The 20716-nt window shown below is 30.3% G+C and overlaps 1 protein-coding gene across 1 annotated transcript; it reads right to left on the reverse strand.

Annotated features, from left to right (window-relative positions):
* Positions 1–2765: 2765 nt before the first annotated feature.
* On the reverse strand, positions 2766–10848 carry LOC107451751 (Nop17 like). The gene is made up of 2 exons (XM_016067946.3): positions 10311–10848; positions 2766–3898 (listed from the first exon to the last, which is right to left on the reverse strand). Exons 1-2 carry the CDS (start codon positions 10618–10620, stop codon positions 3036–3038), a joined length of 1173 nt encoding a protein of 390 aa, XP_015923432.2. The 5' UTR covers positions 10621–10848; the 3' UTR covers positions 2766–3035.
* Between the last annotated feature and the right edge of the window lie 9868 nt (positions 10849–20716).

The raw sequence follows: 20716 nt of genomic DNA on the forward strand, positions 1-20716 counted from the left end.
TTTTTTTTATAAATCTAATATGAATAAAAATTTAAAAAACAAACTTTGTAAATTGATATTTGTCTTTTAAATAAAAGCAATACAAAATTATTATTTGTGCAATTAAAATAATTATTATGAATAAATGACAATCTAAAATTTTTAAATTTAATAAGTATTAACTATAATTCTATATATACTGCAAAAATTCATTTATGAAATTTGGAAAAATTCATAGTTACTATTAAATATATTATTATGAAAATACATTATTATTAAAAAAGAAATTTATAATGACGTTTTTTGCTTAGAAAATTATATTGTTGTTGAATTATATTATTAGAAATCCCGATCCAGGGAAGTTATTGTAGTTAAGTTGAATTATATTATTGTTGTTGAATTATTATTGTGAAAGGTAATTTTCCCTAATGTAAATTTAAAGAATAATAATGAGGGAATTCTGAAACTGAAACACAAAATTTTTTTTAACAAATACTTCCATGTAAATATATGTTATAACAGGGGAATGAAGAGCTAGTTTTGTATAAGAAAATTATAAAGTCGTTTTGTCATTAAATAATAAAAATTCTATCCTTCGCAAAAAAAATTTAATCTTCAGCCTTGATTAAAATTATAGGCATAAAATCTCTTTTTATATTTTAATAGTTTGTTTTTATGTATCTAATACTTCTATGTTTTTAGTAGATGTTTAAAAGAAATTTTTGACTGTAAATTAAAGGAATATTAGTAGTTTAAAAATAAGAGAAGTGTTTAATGAAGAAAGGAAATTTGAAAGAATTATTTCTTTAAACTTTACCGAGTAAGCAACTTGGTAGTGTTTTAACCCTTTAAGCGTCAATGATCTCAGTATCATTTGTATTTTCTCTTATTTTAGTTAGTTCAGGAAATTTTTATGTATTTTAAGGAAAGGGCGAACAATTTTGGGTTTTCATTTTTTTAAAATAAATTTTTTGACAAAATTTTTAAAATCATCTAGCTTCTCTTTCTCTCTCTATTTTTAACTGAAAAAGATGTTGTTGTTGTTTCTCATGCAACTTGCCACACGGTCAAGCCTGCTTGGTAAAACGGAGCAAATTTAATGCAGAGTATGCGTTTCTTGTTTTTCAGTGGCGCCATCTATGGCCAAGAATTCGACTTCTGCCACACCATACGTCACACCCGTTTATAGGGCGGACCCATTCATTCATCCACAGATCGTAATTTTGACCTGAATCAAAGAACGATCGATCTCCAATCCAGTACCCCCAGAGGTTTTGATTTGTTATGGGAACATGGAGGATTTTTTGGGACTCAACAGATTTAACGTGCATTAGTCACTTTACTACAAGAGTCTTCGGCCGGCGGGGTTCGAACTCTCGGACATGGGCCCAGCCTACTGAAAAAAATAATTTGAAGTAGTACAATTAGTTTTAAATTTTTCATTTACTATGTGAAAAGTGCTTCAACGAAGTACTTGGATAACAAAAAGTTTCAGTTTTTTGTGATTTAAAAAAGATTGAATCATTTGTCAATCATATGCACAATTTGTGTTTTTTTCCTTTTGTACCCAAATGCTCCAAAACGCTTCCCCTCCCTCTACTGAACAAATGTTATTTTTATCTTGTATAGCCTACTACATGTGTGGATAATATATCAATCATTCGAACAATTCTCCAGATGTTAACCCCCAACCTCAATATCCTTTAATTGTTTTGGGATGTGGTTATTGCTAGTACAATTATAGATCTTCTGACATTTAAAGTTTTCAAGTAAAATAAGTTTATGAAAAATATTGTCAGACGTAAAGTAGAATAACAAATTAAGTAGGGAATCTGCCGCCAGATTCTGATTAAAAAGTAAGAATTTAAATAGAATGCATAAGGGAAGATAATAAATATCTTATAATAAGTATGTTACAATCATATTTCCCAATTCGTTTCAAATAAAATTTCTCTTGCTAATAATTTCTAATAAAATAAACGGATTAATCATATCCCATCATGACACTGTTACTATGCTGATTAACTCAAATGTATCATTAGTATGCTATATTGTAAATTACTGAAAGTGATCTAAAAATATAATTGAAAAGAGAAAGTGTTTAAAGACATCAGCAGAAAGGAAAAAATAATCATTCAAATTTTTCAAAAATCATTATTTTTTTCTGAAAATTAATTTTACGCGTTGGCATCAGAAGTTTTCACAAACAATTTCTTTAATTTATTCTAAACCAACTATTCAAACGACATATAAATTTAATAATAAATTTTTTTTTTCTCTATTTAAATGTTCTGAATACAGAAAAAGAAATATTGAGTATTTTTCTGTTATATTTCAAAAATTAACGAAAATATATTAAATGGGGGACGGAGGGTGTCTCCTCCCCCTCTTTATGAGGTAGAAATAAAGTGGTCTTTAGCTGCCTTTTTTTATAACTTTCTTTTCAATCATTAATTTAATAGTGGTTTAGTTTTGCCTTTATGTAATAGTGAAGCTTTATATACTCATTTTAGGTTTTATTGTGGTATTTCCATAGTTGCTTTTTTTTTTTTAAGTCATCTTTGTTGGTTTTTTGATTGCGGTATGGGATAGCATATAGCTTGTCAAATAGGTATTTTTCTTAACATAAAGACTGTGGTTTGTGAGAATACCTGGGTGAAACTCTTTGATTAGATGCCGCCCCAAGAAATAAAAAATAGAAGTCATTGAAAATGGGTTTGAAATTACATAAAAGATGAGATGCATGAAATATGTACTACATTGCACACAAAAGTTGGAATTTGAAATAAACTTTAAAATATTTATTCACAAAATGTTCTTGTCTTGATGAATATATTTTAAAGCAAATTTACTTGTTTTTCATTAGATAAACAAGTAAATTTTGAATACTAAGATCAGTTATGAACAGAACAAACAGGGAATGGGCCGCTTGGTCAGAAATAAAAGATGTACTCTAATATTTAATGGTATTGAGGTCCTTAAGACTTTGGATTCATTTGAAAGTCAAATAATTTTTCCAATTGTAAATCATCTAAGCGGTTTATTAATTTTTATTATTATTTGTTGAGAACTGGTATGCCTCTTTCTCTCACAGGTAATGTTACTGTCAAAATTTTCGTTGCTTTTGCAAATTTTGCGGTGCCCGAGTCTTTATTAACAATATAGCTAAAGTCTACTTCCAGAGAATAGCTATGGTTTTTCTCCGACTTGCTTTTCAATTTAAACTTCTTTTCAAGCACAGCAACGTCAATTTCAGATGCGCCCTCTACACCAGGTAAGTGAACATCGAGTATTATTGCTTTTGGAGCAGTTAAATCAGTGTACCCCATAACAGAATAGTCTTTCATGTCTATTACGTCTCTGTATTTAACAGAATACTGCGGTTGTTTCGGAGTAGAGTCTATTGAGGAAATGTAACTGTCTACAACTTTCTTTCCACCTTCAGTCAATTTTGCATCAACTTCATTTGCATCCTTAGTCAATTTTGCATCAACATCCTTAGTCAATTTCGCTTCAACTTCCTTTGCATCCGTAGTCAATTTTGCTTCAACTTTCGTTCCTTTTTTCATCAGTTTCGCTTCAACATTTTTGCCATCTATTGTAAGTCTTTTGCAATAATCTTTTAGAGACTCGCACTCACAAGCAAGACCTTTTGCATTCTGTCGTAGAATCAACGAAGGAGGGACGCCTTTATATTTCAGTTTGGGATATTTTCCATTTGTAAGCCCGGCAAATCCAAATTGGTTAGCAATTGTCGTCCGTGCTGTGTCTTCCACTGCTCGTTTGAAGCGTGGATTTTTCTCTGCTAGTTGCATTGTTTCGGGATGGAACATGACATCAATGACTGTGCACTTTTCCTTTTTGTTGTCATAGTCTTGTCTGGGTTTAGAAAGTATAACTGGTATTTGACACTCTGTACCTGTTAAAATATTTGAACTTTTAGAGACAAAGTTTATGAAATTATGTAAACAATAAGGAAAATGTTGTCTTTAAGAAAAAAAGTGAAAGCAAAAAAGAATATCGAATAAGGCTAACGGTGTATTTTTAAATAATAAATTGTGATTTGATTCTTGGGTACATTAAAAATTTAAGAAGTATTATAGAGAAAATCATGTCTATGTTATGTACCAGGGGTGGCCAAGCTCCTTAATAGTCGAGCCATTTTTCAAAATTTGAAATTTTTCGCGAGCCGCAATTAAAAAAATTATTTAAAAGGTATTAAATTTTTTTTTTTTTACAGAAATTATATTTATTGAAAACATATAAATAAAAGTACAAAATATGTGTGTTGAATTTAAAAATTAAACACATTTATTTTACTTCTCTTGATAATTCTTTAAAATTCGGTGAATAATTGGTGACAGCACTTCTCAGTAATTCTTTGAGATGCTGGCTAGTTAATACTGATCGGTGTTTGGATTTCACGAATTTTAAAGTGGAATAAAATGATTCACATAAGTACGTTGTTCCGAATATTGAAATAATTCGACAAGCAGCCTTTTTGAATTTAGGATACTTCGATTCTGGTTCAAATTTCCAAAATTCAGAAATCGACTTATACTTTAATTGTAGAGCTTGATCTTCTTGCATCTCTATTAATTCTAATTCTCCAGATGCTTTTTGGGTCATAATTATATTGGAAATGGAAAACTGAAATATATTGCGGATTTTACTTTCTCTTAGAAAAAAAAGAATAAATTATTGGTAGATCGATTACGCCACTGTTCATGCTCGTTCGCGCAGTTTCGATGAGTCATATCATTCTTAACTTGGACGGAAATGAAATTTGTTACAATGTTGCACTTAGTCTTTCATATTTGTTGTCAGTAATTTAAAAGTAATTTTGAAACACGTACGGAACGATAATAATTTTTTAAAATATAATTGCACAAAAATGAAAAGGGAACTCGGGTACATTTATCGAGAGTCCTTCAAAGAGCTGCAGTTTGCCCCGCCCCCAATTGATCACATTTCTTGTGTTGGAAACTAAAAGCTGAAACAAACTGAGGTTTAAGTTGAGCAGAAATGAAAGGTTAAAAGCGATTCATATAAACAAATAGTGCAATATTTTTCTTTAAATTATGCTCACTAATATAAGCAAGTTGCATTTATAAACTTTATTTTAATTTTAATGATGCTTAATAAAATTACGCAGGGGAGAGAAGCGCTTTAAGGAATAAAGTAAACTATCATTGTTTATATGGCCAAATAACGCGGAATAAACAAGGTTTTAAATATTATTAGAAATATTTAAAGCCATGGTGCGTAGCGTTTTTAAAAAAGTTCTTAAAGGTGCTTTTTTTAGATTTTTTTTAAAAGCCCTTAAAGTTACTTTTTTCATTGGGTGTTTCTAAAAAGTGTTTAATTTTCCCTTTTTTTAGTATGTCGATTTTCGTCACATATTATGCAAAAAGCACGAACTATTCAATGTTTATGCAATTCATTCAACCACAATCCATTTCAGCGTACCGTCGGTCCGTAGCGTATGAAAGCGCTTCTTATTTTACATGTTTGATGTAATACTTGCGAGTCCACATGTGCGTCTACTGAGCTGGGTTCGGTGAGGTTCTTACACTCTCATGTGCAACAGCTCTGCTGCATTTTGCAAGATATTCTCAATTTCAGGCGTTATTCATTTTCCACCCTCTGAAATCGAAAATATCTCTTGATCTTTTTATGGTGGCTAATATAAACAAGAAAGAGTTATTTGTCGAAAACTAGTTATTTTATCGTGATCATGTAAAGTTTGAAAATTATTTTGCATTTTGTTAATGTACATAGTGCTTGAAAGGTGCTTATTTTTTGTTGAAAGATTTGGCAATGGCAACGCACCCTGTAAGAGAAAATGTAATAATAGCGATATGCAGTTAAATTAATTTCTAAACATTGTTTTAATTAAAGGAGATTATATCTAATACATAGGTAATATAAATATCTAATAAATAGATATTTTTTTCCATGATTCTTGTGTTTATATTAAAATTAAATAATTATAAAATTTAGTATTTTAGACAGTTGCAAACAAGTATGCGTTAACTTCATGAGGCAATATATTTTTGAAATCACTATTTTTACTTCATGTGAAAAATTTAAAACGTTAATATATCTGAAAACAATACTTTTAATAGTATTCTGTTTTTAAAAATGGTCTTTGCGGTAGCAACTTTTTTGAATTGTTTTATTTATGATTTGTAACAATACTTTTTTAAAACATATATAAATGATAACACACGTTCATTAATAATGTATAATTCTTCTTTCAACAATGCACTCAATTATATTGTTTCAAAGAGTAATTATTACAACTTTAGTGTTGAATGTCATTTGTAAAGTTATCTTTGAAGAGAGAAATACATCTTATTTTAAGAAATTTTGCAAATTTTTAATCATGAGAGTGTTTGAACGAGTTCGTCGTTTTTTCGGATATTTTTGTTGCTGTTGTAAAAGTAATTATGAAGAAGAGGAGGCTTGGTTGATATGGACGTCGATGGATTCTGAGTGGTTCCCAACTGATATGGGTGAAATTTAAACTTCTTTGTGAGTAATGACTTAAGAACAATGACATGTAAGCAGTTGCACTCTGAACTTTTGAGAGTCACTGCAAGCACTAAAAAATCCACATTTCCCGGTGGTAAAGGACTTAAAAATCCACATTTCCCAGTGGTAAAGGACTAAAAAATCCACATTTCCCGGTGGTAAAGGACTAAAAATTCCACATTTCCCGGTGGTAAAGGACAAAAAAATCCACATTTCCTGGTGGTAAAAGACTAAAAAATCCACATTTCCCGGTGGTAAAGGACTAAAAAATCCACATTTCCCGGTGGTGAAAAGTGAAAATACATCATAATGGCTTAAAAACAGTGACATGTAAGCAGATGCACTCTGGACTTTTGAGAGTCACTGCAAGGACTAAAATTATTATGGCTTGAAGATCTGCGGAAATTTACTCTGCACCTCGATTTGCATCAAAAAACGGAAGCGTTTTCTACCAAGCATTACAACCTGAGAGAACATTTAAAAACTGCCTTTCTGGTTGTTGTTCCTGAAAAAGTTTCCCAAAATTATTTTGAAAATGAGTGTTGCGACGAGTTAGCTCGAACTGAAAGACTTTTTAAATACTTTGATTTAATTGTTCTGTATTAGAGCTAAACTATTGCTTTTACATGGTTCATAACCATTGAAATTCTAAATTTTGTAAATAAAAATTTTCGGCTAATTGTATTGACTTTTTTTTGCTATTTATTCTTCAGTGATAAAGTGTTTAGCTGAAGCGGATTGACTTTCAAGTTAAACAGGGTGCGTAGCGTTTTTAAAAAGTGCTTAAATGTGCTTATTTTCGTTTTTTAAGAGCCCTTAAAGGTGCTTTTTTCCATGTGTGTTTTTAAAAAGTACTTAATTTTCCTTTTCCGAAATGTGATATTTTTCTTTACCATGTTGATTTCCGCCACAAATTATGCAAAAAGATATTTTCCTATGCAACGTTTTCACAATTTATTCAACCCCAATCTACTTCGGCGTACCGTCGGTTTGTAGTGTATGAAAACACCATTTGTTGTGCATGTTTGATGAAATACTTGCGGGCCCGCACTTACGTATACTGAGCTGGATTCAGTGGTAAAGATTTTTGTCTCGCATGTGCAACTCTGCATTTTGCAAGAGATTCTAAATTTCAGATTTCATTTTTAGCCCAATGTAATGGAATCGAAAAATCTCTCGAATTTTTGCTAATTACTGGGACCAAGTAAACATTGTCAATTTTTTTTCTCTATTAGCGTTAGAAAATTTCATTTCTCTTGTTAATTTCATCGTTGGTAAGCAAATAAAGCCATCAATTGTCAAAAACTTGCCAACCCTGTCTAATTATGATAATTTTTCAAAGTCCTTAAAAATATTTTTTGAGTGCTTGTAAAGTGCTTAAAGGGTGCTTATTTTTTGTTGAAAAATTTGGCTACGCACCGTGAAAACATTTTTAACGTATTTCAGATATCCATAATTTATTTATATTGAAAAATTTGAAGAAAACTTAAAAATGTGTACTATTTCGTTTAAACGTGAATTAACTTGCGTTCAAGATAGCAATTTTTTAATTTCTTCATAAACTATAATTAACACTCAGCAGGGAATACATGCTTTTAACAACTACGAAAGTGGTCTAAAAAGGGAGCCAGCCCAATCTTCACATAAATCATAATGAATATAAGTAAAAGGTTACAATATTAGTTTCATATTTTGGGAATTTTACTTTAAAAAGTACCACCAATTTATAGAAGGGTGGACAAAAATGTCTCTTTAGTTTCCAATGAGCGAGAAACGTGATCTTTGGTTATCGAAAGACGTTGCAATTATGTCTCAAGAGTGTGTCTTTTGCACGTTCTGTAGGGTTTAAGTGTGGAAATCTGAGTGGCTAATCAATGCAATGGATATGTCCCCTAAATGAGATCTATATAAGCACACGTTTTTGTTAATTAAAATGAAAATATGGCTACCATACTTCCCTGAGGCAGCACACATGGGCTCCTATATCTCACATCAGTTCGAGGAGTCTCTTTAAGAAACACTGAGGGATATACGGTCGTCCAACACAATTTCTGTCCAGACCATCACACTTTTATTAATATTTTTGCAGGCAGCTAGTCCATAGTTCTTTTATGTGAAAGTGTTTCGAGAAGTGATGTTTAGGCTGAACAGGGCTTCGTCAGTATTGCATACAAGTCACGATATTTGTGCTTTAATCTCTGTATGTCTTTGCACCATACCGAATTGCTGCACTACCTCATATCTTTAAAATTATCGCAGTGAGTGAGCACATTGATTGGTTGGACTCATATTTGCCTTTGTTAAGGGTGTAGTATATTAACGTCACTTTAATTATCATTCTGTCTTATGTGGAGAAACTTAGCTGAACTTTAACACGCCATTTTGCTTATTACGGCTGACGTCACGCGTCACATGTGTGGGTTTGTGGGTATCATCTGTGATTTTCTCGAAGTGCAAGAACCCAATTGTTTGACTGCTGATTTATCGAATAATTCAGTTCATAGCTCCTTGGTCGTATTAACTTTTATTTAATAATAATTCTTTTATTTCAAATCAGGACGCGAAATTTCCTCTCGCCATTGGCGACCGAATACTAATGGCTGGCGAGTAAGTTTTATCTTATAAAATGTTGTGTTTTTAAATCAAACTGCCATATTTTTCGTGTGAGATTTCATTTGCCAAATATTAAAATTTCGATTGTCACAGATCTCGTTATAAGGTTTACACGTAAACCGCTTAACAAACCTTTTTAGGTTTACATCAAAAGGTTTTTGCTGAGTTAAAATGAACCTTATTTTGCTATCTGGGATTTTTACTGGATTTGGTTGGTTTGACCGTTCTGCCAAAAATAAATAAAGGGGTCGTCCAAAAATGATGTCCTGCTTGGAAGGGGCAGTTGAAATTGAGACAAGGAGGAGGGAGGATCTAATAAGAAGATGGTCCAAAAATATTAAAGGAAAAAAAATGTAACTTTATTTATGAGTGGCTCCCAATCAGATTCTCAATTTATAAATTTATATTTCATATAGTTTTTTGTTCTGTTGAAAAAGTTACAGTTCATAAAATAGAGTTGGCGCAGTGTTAGGAAATATTTTGTGCCAAGATTAAAAGTTTTGTTTGTTACCAACAAAATTGAATGCTTTCACTCTAATGTTAAAACCGATCGAATCGAACCAAACACTCCAAGTCAAGGAACTCTCTCATTTTGATGAGCACAATAAAGTAACAGGCTGCATTGTATTATCCAATCCCTATCTATTAATTCCCACTCACCCTACAATCTTGTTTAAATTTTCAATCATTAATGTAATACTTTTTATTCATAAACGCAAGCTCAAATACATTTTTCTAAACTTGTAGTGAATGACACTTGATGTTAATACAGTTTTTGCAAATATTAATTAAATATGGATGAGCGAGAAACGAAATGGATTTTTCTGATTGGTTAAGCGTTAGTCATTGTTTTAAATTTTACTATACGCGATTCAGTGTTTTACATATTTTAAAATTAACATCAGTGATCGTTTCTAACTTATAGCTCTATTTGAACAAAAAAAGTTTATTGCGCACATTTAATTATTTTATATTCGCTGTGTCAGATAAATTCAAGTTTTTTTCAAATATTAATTCATTAATTGAATTCAATCAATTAATTTTAGTTTAGTTTAGTTATATAGGAGAAAAAACTGTAATTTTTTAATAAAAAGTAACTAAAATAAAAGTTTTCTCTGTTGACTTAAGTAGGAATTGACTTTAATTTTTTTTTAATATTACTTGTTTTATTTTTAGCTTACCTGAAATTTTTCTTTCAAAGTTTGCTTCTCGTACGTGCTCATTCTCACAGACATTAATAAACAATTTTTCCCCGTTCACAATATACTTCATAACGTATAAAGGGGAAGGATGTATGAACTTAACTTTAAATCCTCTCTCTTTTTCCATTGAAATAATTTCACTTTCGTACTGTTTGCGTGAATCCGGATTGGTGACATTTTCAGCGTATTCTTGAAAAAGCTTCACGAAGTCTTTATTCTGAAAAGCATTTTTTAACTTTGTAGCTTCATCTGATGTAAGTTTTAATTTGTCTACGAAATCTTCGTCCATTATTCCAAGCAATGTTTTAGTGGTACAAACTCTTGTCAGACTGGATTAAATTCTAACTTAGTTGCTATGGTTACTGTAAAGCTGTTGCCAAACTATATAAGAAATATCGATTAATCAAGAGTAAAGAATTATGTTCCATAATATTAGAATCCCTGTCGTGAATCAAATTTGAGAATATTCTCGAATATTTTTAATAAGTCATTCAGTGAAGAATTATTTTTTATTGCAACAAAGATAAGAATTTTTTGTTAACGTAGTGTGTAAATTCAATATTTTTGTTGTTACAAAATTGTTTTATTGTAAATTTTAATGCTTAGAATATTTACTGTTACTTCCCATTATGTTAAATTATGGATAAACTTTACCGAGCTTAACAAAAAATTTTTTTTAATGAAAATTATCATCATAAAACGATTTATTCTTTAAATATCCTAAAACTTTGATTGTCAGTTCCCCATTCATAATGTATGATTTTACTAGAAATAATTGATTTTTAAACTTCAATAAGAACTGGTTTTAATTTTCAATTATTTATGAATATGATTATTTATGAGTATTATGATCTATTAAAAGTATGCCATTTATAAAATCGTTTGCTTGAGAAATTATTTATCGAACTATTTATTTTTTGATCAAATTAAACTCTATTGAAATGATTTAATTAAGAAATTAAACTGAGAAAATAAAATTTCGAAAGTGTCAACAAACAAATTAATGCAATTATTTTCATTCATTTTTTTTTTATTATTTTTTTTAATGAAAATAGATGAATGATACTCGAATAAAACAAAGAAGCTATCCGTGCAAATTATTCTTTTGTGTAACTCATTTTCCCTTTATATATTGTCTATCTAGGGGCAGTACTGTCTTTACGCATGGGCACACCTGGGCAGAGCCAGGGGGCCCCAGGCACTCAAGGGGCCCTTGAGAATCTTACTTTGCATAAATTGGGTTTAAAGAATAAACAACATTGCCTTATATATTTTTTAAAATAAATATATTCTAATATATAAAGTGTGCATTTCCCCCCCTACAAATAGGGATTTATTATCATGCAGTCACCAATAATTTGAATAGTTTATCAACAAGAAAACTTAAAGAAGGCAACCGAAATCTATTTCTTTACGTTCCAACGAAAAGTTTAGGTACTTGGGCATTGAAAGATGTTTTACTAACTGTTTAGTTTGACAAAATAATTCATACTTTTTGAATTTATTTTAATTTGTTATACCTTTATGTCTATTTAGTTTAATTTAATTATTTTAATTAACTTCCATGATTTTCAAAATTATTATATTATTTGAGGATTACAACTGGTTAGCATATAATTTTTTTTCTTCAAATTATACATAGTTTAAAAATGCTTTTTTTTGTTGAGTTTTTGGGGTAATCAAAATGTGTTTAAATTTGTTAAAATTCTTGCATCATATCATACCATACCTGTCTGGGGGTATTTAGTGAGCAACGATTATCTACGAGTTCCACGTAGAGATCGAAACTTAAAAACTGCATGTTATCAGTGATTCTTTTTTTTTCTTTTTTGAGAATTGAGAATTAACCAATTTTTTCTTCACCTTTCGTTGTTTCAGTGATTCAGGCATAGAGCAAAGATAACTGTTGTGTGTTTAAAACATGGCAAACAAGGATAGACTATCCAGGTATTCTTTGCCCAAGGTTTAAAATATACACACACGAATGAAAATTTTTCGTGATTCGACCTTACTTTTTGAGTTTTTTTGTTTCCGATTATCCGTGGTTTTTGTTATCCGCGGTGCCCTTGCTGGAAACTCCTTCTTTCTCGGAGGTTACGGCTTACCTCCTAATTCCGCGGATAATTGAGGTTCTAATGCATTTAATTTTTATTCCAATTTTAATTTTCCTGACTTTGATGCACAATATTATATTTGGCAACAGAGCAAAATTGATCATTCTTAGAGCCATGATAATATGTTATGAATTATGTAAGTATTACATTTTGGCCTAGTTTACAAATTAAGCAATAAATTCTGACGAAAATAAAAGACAAACTCTTATTTTTAAAAAAAGATGTATAAAAAATTTCAGTCTTAAAATAAAAAATATTAAAACTACAAAATATTTAGACTAAATATTTAAAAATTAGTCTTGAAATATATGTAAAAAATTATAAATAAACTAAGTTTATAATTTTTTATAAAATTTGAATAGAAACCCTATGTGTTATATAAATATCTTAGTTTTTAAGGAAAATAAGTTCAGTAAAAAAAAAAATGTATACTGTAATTTTTGACTCGAAGATGAAAACTTTTTAATCAATGCTCTTAAAAAATATACTTTTAAACCAACGAAAATTAATAATTTCAACAAAGCAAAGTTAATCAGTGTTACGTCATCGCATGATCTGATGACGTCACCGAGTTCGAAAAATTAAAAATAATTTTCTCTTGAGATTTTGTACTTGTATGATTAATAAAATTCGTGATTTAAAAAAACTTCTTAAGCAATGGCGAAATTTCTGAAGAAATCGTAAGTTTTATCCCATTTATTTTTACTTTTAAATATTCAAGTTAAATTTAAACTGATAATATTAATTTTAAACTGTTAAGAGATCTCATTTTTTAATTACTTTGAAATGTATCATACTCATTTATATTATGTATATTTGATTTTTAAATAAATAAATTATCTAATTCCGAGAAAAAAAAGTTAACTAGATATGCTGTTTTGAACTGAAATGCTTATTTTCAAAGGCACTATGGCTTATGTTTAATCAGAAGTAAATCCTAAAATTTATTTTTAAGTAGAAATTTCCTTACAAAAATCTTTATTTCTGAGTTATGTAAGCTATTCATGAAAACGATCAATTTTCTTATCGTAATATTTAATAATTATTAAATTAGTATAATGCCACACCAAACTTTCGTCAAATTCATAAAGGCAAAAATTTCAATTGTATGGATAGCTTTTATTTAAAGTGAAAGGCATATTTTTTTAATTTATTTTTGACTTTAATTTTCTATAAATTCTTTTAATTTATTGTAAGTATTTAATATTTCATTTAAAAGCAAAGTTTGCAAGATTTAAAATTTCCCAATGAATGATTGTGAAATAAATAAAACAAAAATTATGCACATCAAGTCGATAAATATTTTTAGTACTACACAGTTTTTGAGTGTTGTTAAATAGCGTTTTTATAATAATGCTTGATTAATTTTCTCTCTTGATTTCTGCTTGATTAATTTTCTCTAATAAATATCATTGTGTGGAAAATTACCATTTTCCACACACTGAGATTTCACAAATCGCTTAGTTAAATGTTTTTTTTTTATTTTATATTTTTTTAAATCGTAAACAGGAAAAAAATACTCTCAAATTCAGAAAAAAAATGCAGCGTAACTACCACTACAAAAGTTTAACATAATTCACTAGTATATAAAGCATGCTAACTTGATTTTACCACGAGGTATCCATTTTGATAGATAACGGTTGGTATTGTCTGATAACTTCTCCCCCTCAAAAGATAAAATAAACTCTATTTAGATTAGTGAACAAATTTTTATTTACTTTTAAATTTAATACTTCAAATGAACTTAGTTTAATGTTCTTTTCATGATGTCACTAAATATTTAGGTTTACCTAATCATTAATTTAGTGAATTTATTTATTGACAAATTAAAATAATGGCAAAAAATTTGTCTTATTTTAAAGTATAAAAATATAAGTATTTCGCACTAAAACTAATTAACAAAACAACTTTTAAATTTAAAAATAATGAAACGACATTTAACTTGTAGTATTATTATTAATCGATTCATGAATCGATTAATGAGATGATTATAAATATTTTATTATATGTTGGATGGCAACAGCTACAGGTAAAAGATAGAACAGCAACGATGAATAAATACTTACTTACTAACCTTCTGAATAAGATGTCTTGTATTAAAGCGATGAAACAACACTTCAAACTATTGACCTTTTCATGTAGCACTCCGGTCAATCATCGGAAGAAATCAATTGACTTCGCAGATTTTGTTTAAAATCAATAAATTCTGAATAATTTTGTAAACCATTAGACTTTAATGTTTAATGGTAAGTATTCTTCAAAGTGACTCTGACCACAAATTTAAAATTATTTGATTTATATCTTCTAAATATTTCGGTATTTTTCATTCCGGTGTTTAAGGAATAATCGCCAATAAACGATTCAACAATACTATTTAAGCTTCTCTAATTTTATTGAGTTTTAATCTTTTAGTTCTGAATATTTTATTGATATTAATTAAATTATTCACCTATACTTCATTTAAGTTTCCAAAAACTGTGTAAAAAGAATTAAAAAAGATTATATACTTGGTTGTATTAAAATGCATTTAGATTTAACAGCATATTTAGTCCAAAACAATCAATATGTTTTAGTTTTATGCTTGTTCTATAACAAGTTAAAAGACTTAACGCGTTCAATACAGTTTTAAATTAAACGTGTTTATAAGAAAGATTACCTTAAATCTTTGAATTTTAAAAAGAAAGTTCTCTGGCTGAAGTTTTTTCCAACGTTTTCAAATAACTGTGCTACATTAAAGAGGTTTTTAAATATTTTTCCACCATCACAATGTTTCATTAATGTAAAACCCTTTATGGGTACTTCTCGTCAAAGCCATAAGACCATAAAGCCTCGTTTGCAAACGCCAAGCAATTTGCAATTACCAATCGTTTGCAATTACCAATTAAATTCAGACGTGCATCATATATAGTTCGTTCACTAGGAGTTGGCACTTAAGTTCTTTTACTCGTTCTTTAAAAACATTAATAAATAAAATGTCTCATACAGAATGACTTTTTTTTTTTTTTTTTTAGGNTTTTTTTTTTTACGAAAAAAAAAAGAGAGAAAATTAGTAATTTTTGACACTTTTTTTAATTTCAAGCAAACTCTATCGTGCCGAATTAATTTTTTAAATCGATTTTTGGGGTCGTCCTTCGTTTTACGCAGTAATTAGACACCTTATAGTTTACTTCAAATCAATTTATCATATTAATTATAATAACTCGCATAAATTAATGCTTACATAACCTTATTACTTCAATGTAATTTATCACATTTAAATGTTTTCTGAGAAGGAGAGTTTTTGTTTGATAAACTGATGGAAAAATACATAAATTTAATAAATCATTAAGCAAATAAATAAAATAAATTGATTTTGCTCAGTTGATAAATTAGTTGAAAATATATGCAAATGAATTCTGTGTATCATATTTGTAACAGTTTCCTAGTTCCAATGTATTATTTAAAGTATCTTCCTATCATAAGAAATTTCGAAATAAGTACGCAAGTTTGCGGGAGATATCTGTCAGATATTTTCTGATTATGATTATGGCAAATTCAGGGCCGTGCACGTTAAATCTGTCGGGGTCACAAAGTCCTCCACGTTCTCATGATAAATCAATACCTCTGGGGTTACTGAATTGGAGATTGAACTTCAGGTAAAAATTACGACCTGTGGATGAATGAATAAATTAAGATTGAGTCTTCCCTGTTAAACGAGCTGTGACGTGTGTGTGAATAAATTCGTATTCTTGGCCGTAGATAATGCCACTGAAAAAAGCAAGAAACGCACCCTCTGACTTAATTTGCTTGATTGCAAACAAGCTTGCTGATTGTCAAGAGACATAAGTAACAACAACGCACTTTCAATGTTTTGACAAACAAATATTTGTTTCTTGTTTGATTTTTCAACTTTTATGATATAACATAAAATGTAAAAAAATAAAACACCTTTAACTAAGTACATTCCGGGTCTTAAAAATTGAAATAATTATTTTTTTTAAGAAATAATATTAAGATTTCCCAGAGATTCAAAATTAACATACCGTAAGAAAAGAAGCGATTTTTAATTTTTTAATAAAAGGAAAAAATTTAAAGCTAATACTTATGTTCCTATTTTTTTAGCCATGTTACATAGGTGATTTGCCACATCAGTTTCTAAACTCTCTTCAGAATAACTTTATTTGATTCACTTAAGATAGTTTGTGATACTGTAATAATGTTTTCAATGCGGAAATCATATTGTAGGGAGTGAGCTTTCATCTATGAAAATATACCCCACGAAAGAATCGAGTTAACATGTCTTACATATTAGTAAATTGGAATTATATTTTTATAGTGGTAGATACACCACAGTACTCCCCCGCCAGAATTACAGCTGTAATAGAATTCGACGAATGGATACCCCTAGTGGATTCATCGCTATTTTGTGAGAAGTCGGGAGAGTTGTATTAAGATCATCGTACTTTTGAGTGCTGATCGTGAGAGTTGTATTAAGTTCACGATCACTCCTGTGTTGCCTTTAGCAGTCTAGTAAATACGTTGTACGTTATGTGTGATCGAGACTGAGAAGCAACAGCACAAGGAGGTGGATAATCTCGCAGTCACATGTAGCAAGTCAACTGCTCAAGGTGGATCATCCATCGAAGTGGGCGTTACTGTCATTATAGGCGTGTTCATATCGAAGTGGGAGTTTCTGTCAAGGTAGGAATGTTAACATCGCGCCCGGGTCACCAATGTTGGGAGTGAGTGTTATCGACAATGTCAACTTTCATCTATGAAAAGGCACCCACCATAAAATCGAGTTAACATGTCTTATATACTAGTGAATTGGAATTATATTTTTGTAGTGGTAGATACACTACAATATGAACCTTAATTTATTTTAGAAAACGGGCGTCAGTATTTTGGGCAAATTTCCCATTTGTCATGAAATATTTAAAGAAAAATTTTAAATTTAGCATATTTGTAATCAGATTATATGTATCTGTAATATAAAATAAGACATACTTGATTAAAAATTTCGATAGATTTTCAAAAGAAATATAAATTAATAAAAGTCGATGTATTTCATTCACTCAAAAATAGACCCACATCCTCAAGACTTGACAGACGAGAATGAGGACGACGAAAGTGATTTAAAATATAAAAAACTGGTGTTTCCGAGAGAGGTGAATCAAGGCAAAATGTAATTCCGTGATGCCTAGTGGAGAGGTGGTAATGAACTCATGACGTTATCAAGAGAATCGGCACTAATTTGAATGAAACAAGATTCCAGGTAATCATAATGAACTCATGTGACAGGAGGGGAAATAATTTTAGAATTGTGAAAATAGAACCTATGCCGAAAATTCCAACAATGTAAGGAAATTTTTGATTTATCGCATTTTTAATAACCATCATATTTATCGTGTAATTATTATTATTTTTTAAAGTTTAAATTTTAAAGCGAGTCTGGTTTGTCCGGTGTACACTGGGAAGTTATGTAGAAAATGCCCCCGCGATTTAGCCCACTTACGTCTAATCAATTTTGTATTCCTTATTCACGTTTGGCAGGTCTTGAGAATGGGCAACTACATTTGAGCACTTGAAAAGTCGATTTCTACAACCATCATCGCATTTTTTAAATTAAGCTAATGACTTTTTTAATCAAGTTCATTTACAGTCCAGTTTCTTGAGATTATTTATTTAAAAAAAAACGCAAAATATGGTCCTTTACGTTTATGCGGAGAAAACAAGAAAAAAAAATGAATGACATTTCAATTAGTTCCCTTGTTCCCGAATTTTAATTGCTTAGAATTTCGCGGCTTGGCCTCGTATTTACTCTCACTGAAATAATAAATGAGGCAAAGTTTGAAAAGTATAAATTAACAAAAAAGCTATATATAAGCCTCTATACCTATTTTGAAAAAAAAAACAAACAAAAAACAAAACAAGGAAATGTTCAGGAAAATTTCTTAGTGTCTCCACGCCTTTCTTTGTAAAAGCTTTGATTATTAACACGACTAGGTTTACGGGACACGTCATTTTGACGCATTTCGAATTTTATAAGGAAAATTACAAAACCCGCTTGTATTTTTATTTTATCTCTTGTAATGACTTTTATCCATTGATCGAGGTAAATATAAATTGTAGTCTATTTTCTTCAAAAACGTTGAAATATTGAAATTCTCTTTGTGGTATACCTATCTCTACGGATATGCGTCAGTTTGACGAGATGTAATTCAGACAAAATTTTGAATAAACATGCAAACATCACATCAATAATAAATAGGAATGTACCGACAATATTACGATCCGTTTATCTGATATCGTTATCTCAAATGAAACAAGCGATAAACAACTGTTGCCGATAAGCAATAATAGAGAGAACAAACGCAGAATGTCAATTGATGTCAGATGAAGGTTTTAGTTGCTTAGCTGAAGTATTGAAAAATAAAATACTAGAATATTTTTTGAATTACTAATAATATTGTGAACCTCAATTTTATACTATTTTGACAAAAAGCCCTTCTTTATCATCTGAGAATGTCTAGAACAAGAAATGAAATTTTACAAAACATAGTCAGTATTTGTGAGGAGTATTCTGGCTCTGAAGAAAATGAAAATGAGGTGATTCAAAACGAGGATGAAATCGAGATTTCGGAATCTGATGAAAGTGTGCAAGCACGGGAATCATCAGACAGTGAAAAAGGAAATCATCAGAAATTAGGTCTTCGCAGAAAAAGGATGCGCATCCTATCCGATTCTGAGACAAGTATTACAAGATCGTCCCAAAATTCGGATGCATCCTGCAATACAGAAATAGCGGCCGATGGAACAACTTGGACGAAATTGAGAGTGGGCTGCTCTAGTGGTCGATATCCTGCCCACAAAATCTTCAAAGACATCGCTGGGCCTACTCGCCACGCAAAACGAAATCACCCACCATCTAGTACTTCGGGAGAACGCAAGACTTGCCAAATTGGCTTTTGTAAAAGAAACAGAAGCAATAACACCTGTAAAATATGTGAAAAGGTTGTTTGCGGAAAATGTACAAACAAAATTGAGTATTTGTGTAAAAGATGCGCGAAATAAATGTATAATATTGAAATAATGTATTATAAAAATTATTGAATAATAAAAACTTTCCATAAAGATATATCTCATATTTTCATTTTTTTTTCTTATAGTATACAATTACATTGCTTTTTAAGTGCTGTTATATGTATTCTTTCATGCGTCAAATTGACGCGTGTTCGTAGAGATAGGTATACAAGAAACGTCCGTAAACCTAGTGTTAAATGGATAATTTAAAATATTTTATTCAAAAAATCATACAGTGAAAAAATGATTTTTAATTCTAAATTAAGAGTCCCGCAGTGGACTGATCGTTAAGACACGGTTCCCTGCAGATCACCGAAGTCAAGCATCACTGGCTGCCGTCAGTGNATTCCAGGCTTGGGACCTCTAAATGGCTTGTCAGAAGCAGCGTCGACTGTACTACAAAAATCGGATCTATCTGGAGGGCGGGTAAAAAATTCCGAAAATCTTATTTGCTGTGAGTAAATGGAGAGAAAATAGCTAAAATAAGTAAAAATGAGAAAGGTTTGGTAGCTATGCAGTTTGAATTTTCTGTTTCTCATTGAAAATCGGTAAATTTTCTGAAAAAGCGGAATACTTATAAAAAAATTGAAATTTTTAGAAAAATCTGAATTTTTGACAAAAAAGCTGAAATTCAAGTGATAAAAGCGGAAATCCGCTAAAAAGCGGAAAAATCTCATCCCTGCATACAGTGAAAAAATGATTTTTAATTCTAAATTAAGAGTCCCGCAGTAGACTGATCGTTAAGGCACGGCTCCCAGCAGATCACCGAAGTCAAGCATCACTGGCTGCGGTCAGGGTGCGTGACCACTTGGATTAGTCTGCGAAGGGACCGAGGGTGTGCGGTATTGGTCCTCGTTAAACTGTTCTACCATAAAGTGCTCGACTTCGCGTGCAGGTCGTCGGGCTACCGAAGCAGGGGTGCCATCCCCTCTGCGGAGGGTCAAAATTGTAATGGCATGTCTTCTGATCATTCTCAGGGATGTTTCCCAGACCGTCGCCAATAGCCCATTGTGCAGCTCTAGTGCGACGTAAATGAACAAATAAAATCTAAATTAAAAGAAAAAAATAATAGCTAATACTTAATAATAATCCTTATTAGTTTATAACTTTGTGCGGTAGTTCAATACAGTATAACAAAAAAACACTGAATAATTTTCAAAATTATAGGTAAATTTCAAGAGCCATATTTAGAACATGTGCTATATTCTT

Source organism: Parasteatoda tepidariorum, chromosome 9 (assembly GCF_043381705.1).
Source record: "Parasteatoda tepidariorum isolate YZ-2023 chromosome 9, CAS_Ptep_4.0, whole genome shotgun sequence".
In the NCBI taxonomy this organism is placed as follows: Eukaryota; Metazoa; Arthropoda; class Arachnida; order Araneae; family Theridiidae; genus Parasteatoda; species Parasteatoda tepidariorum.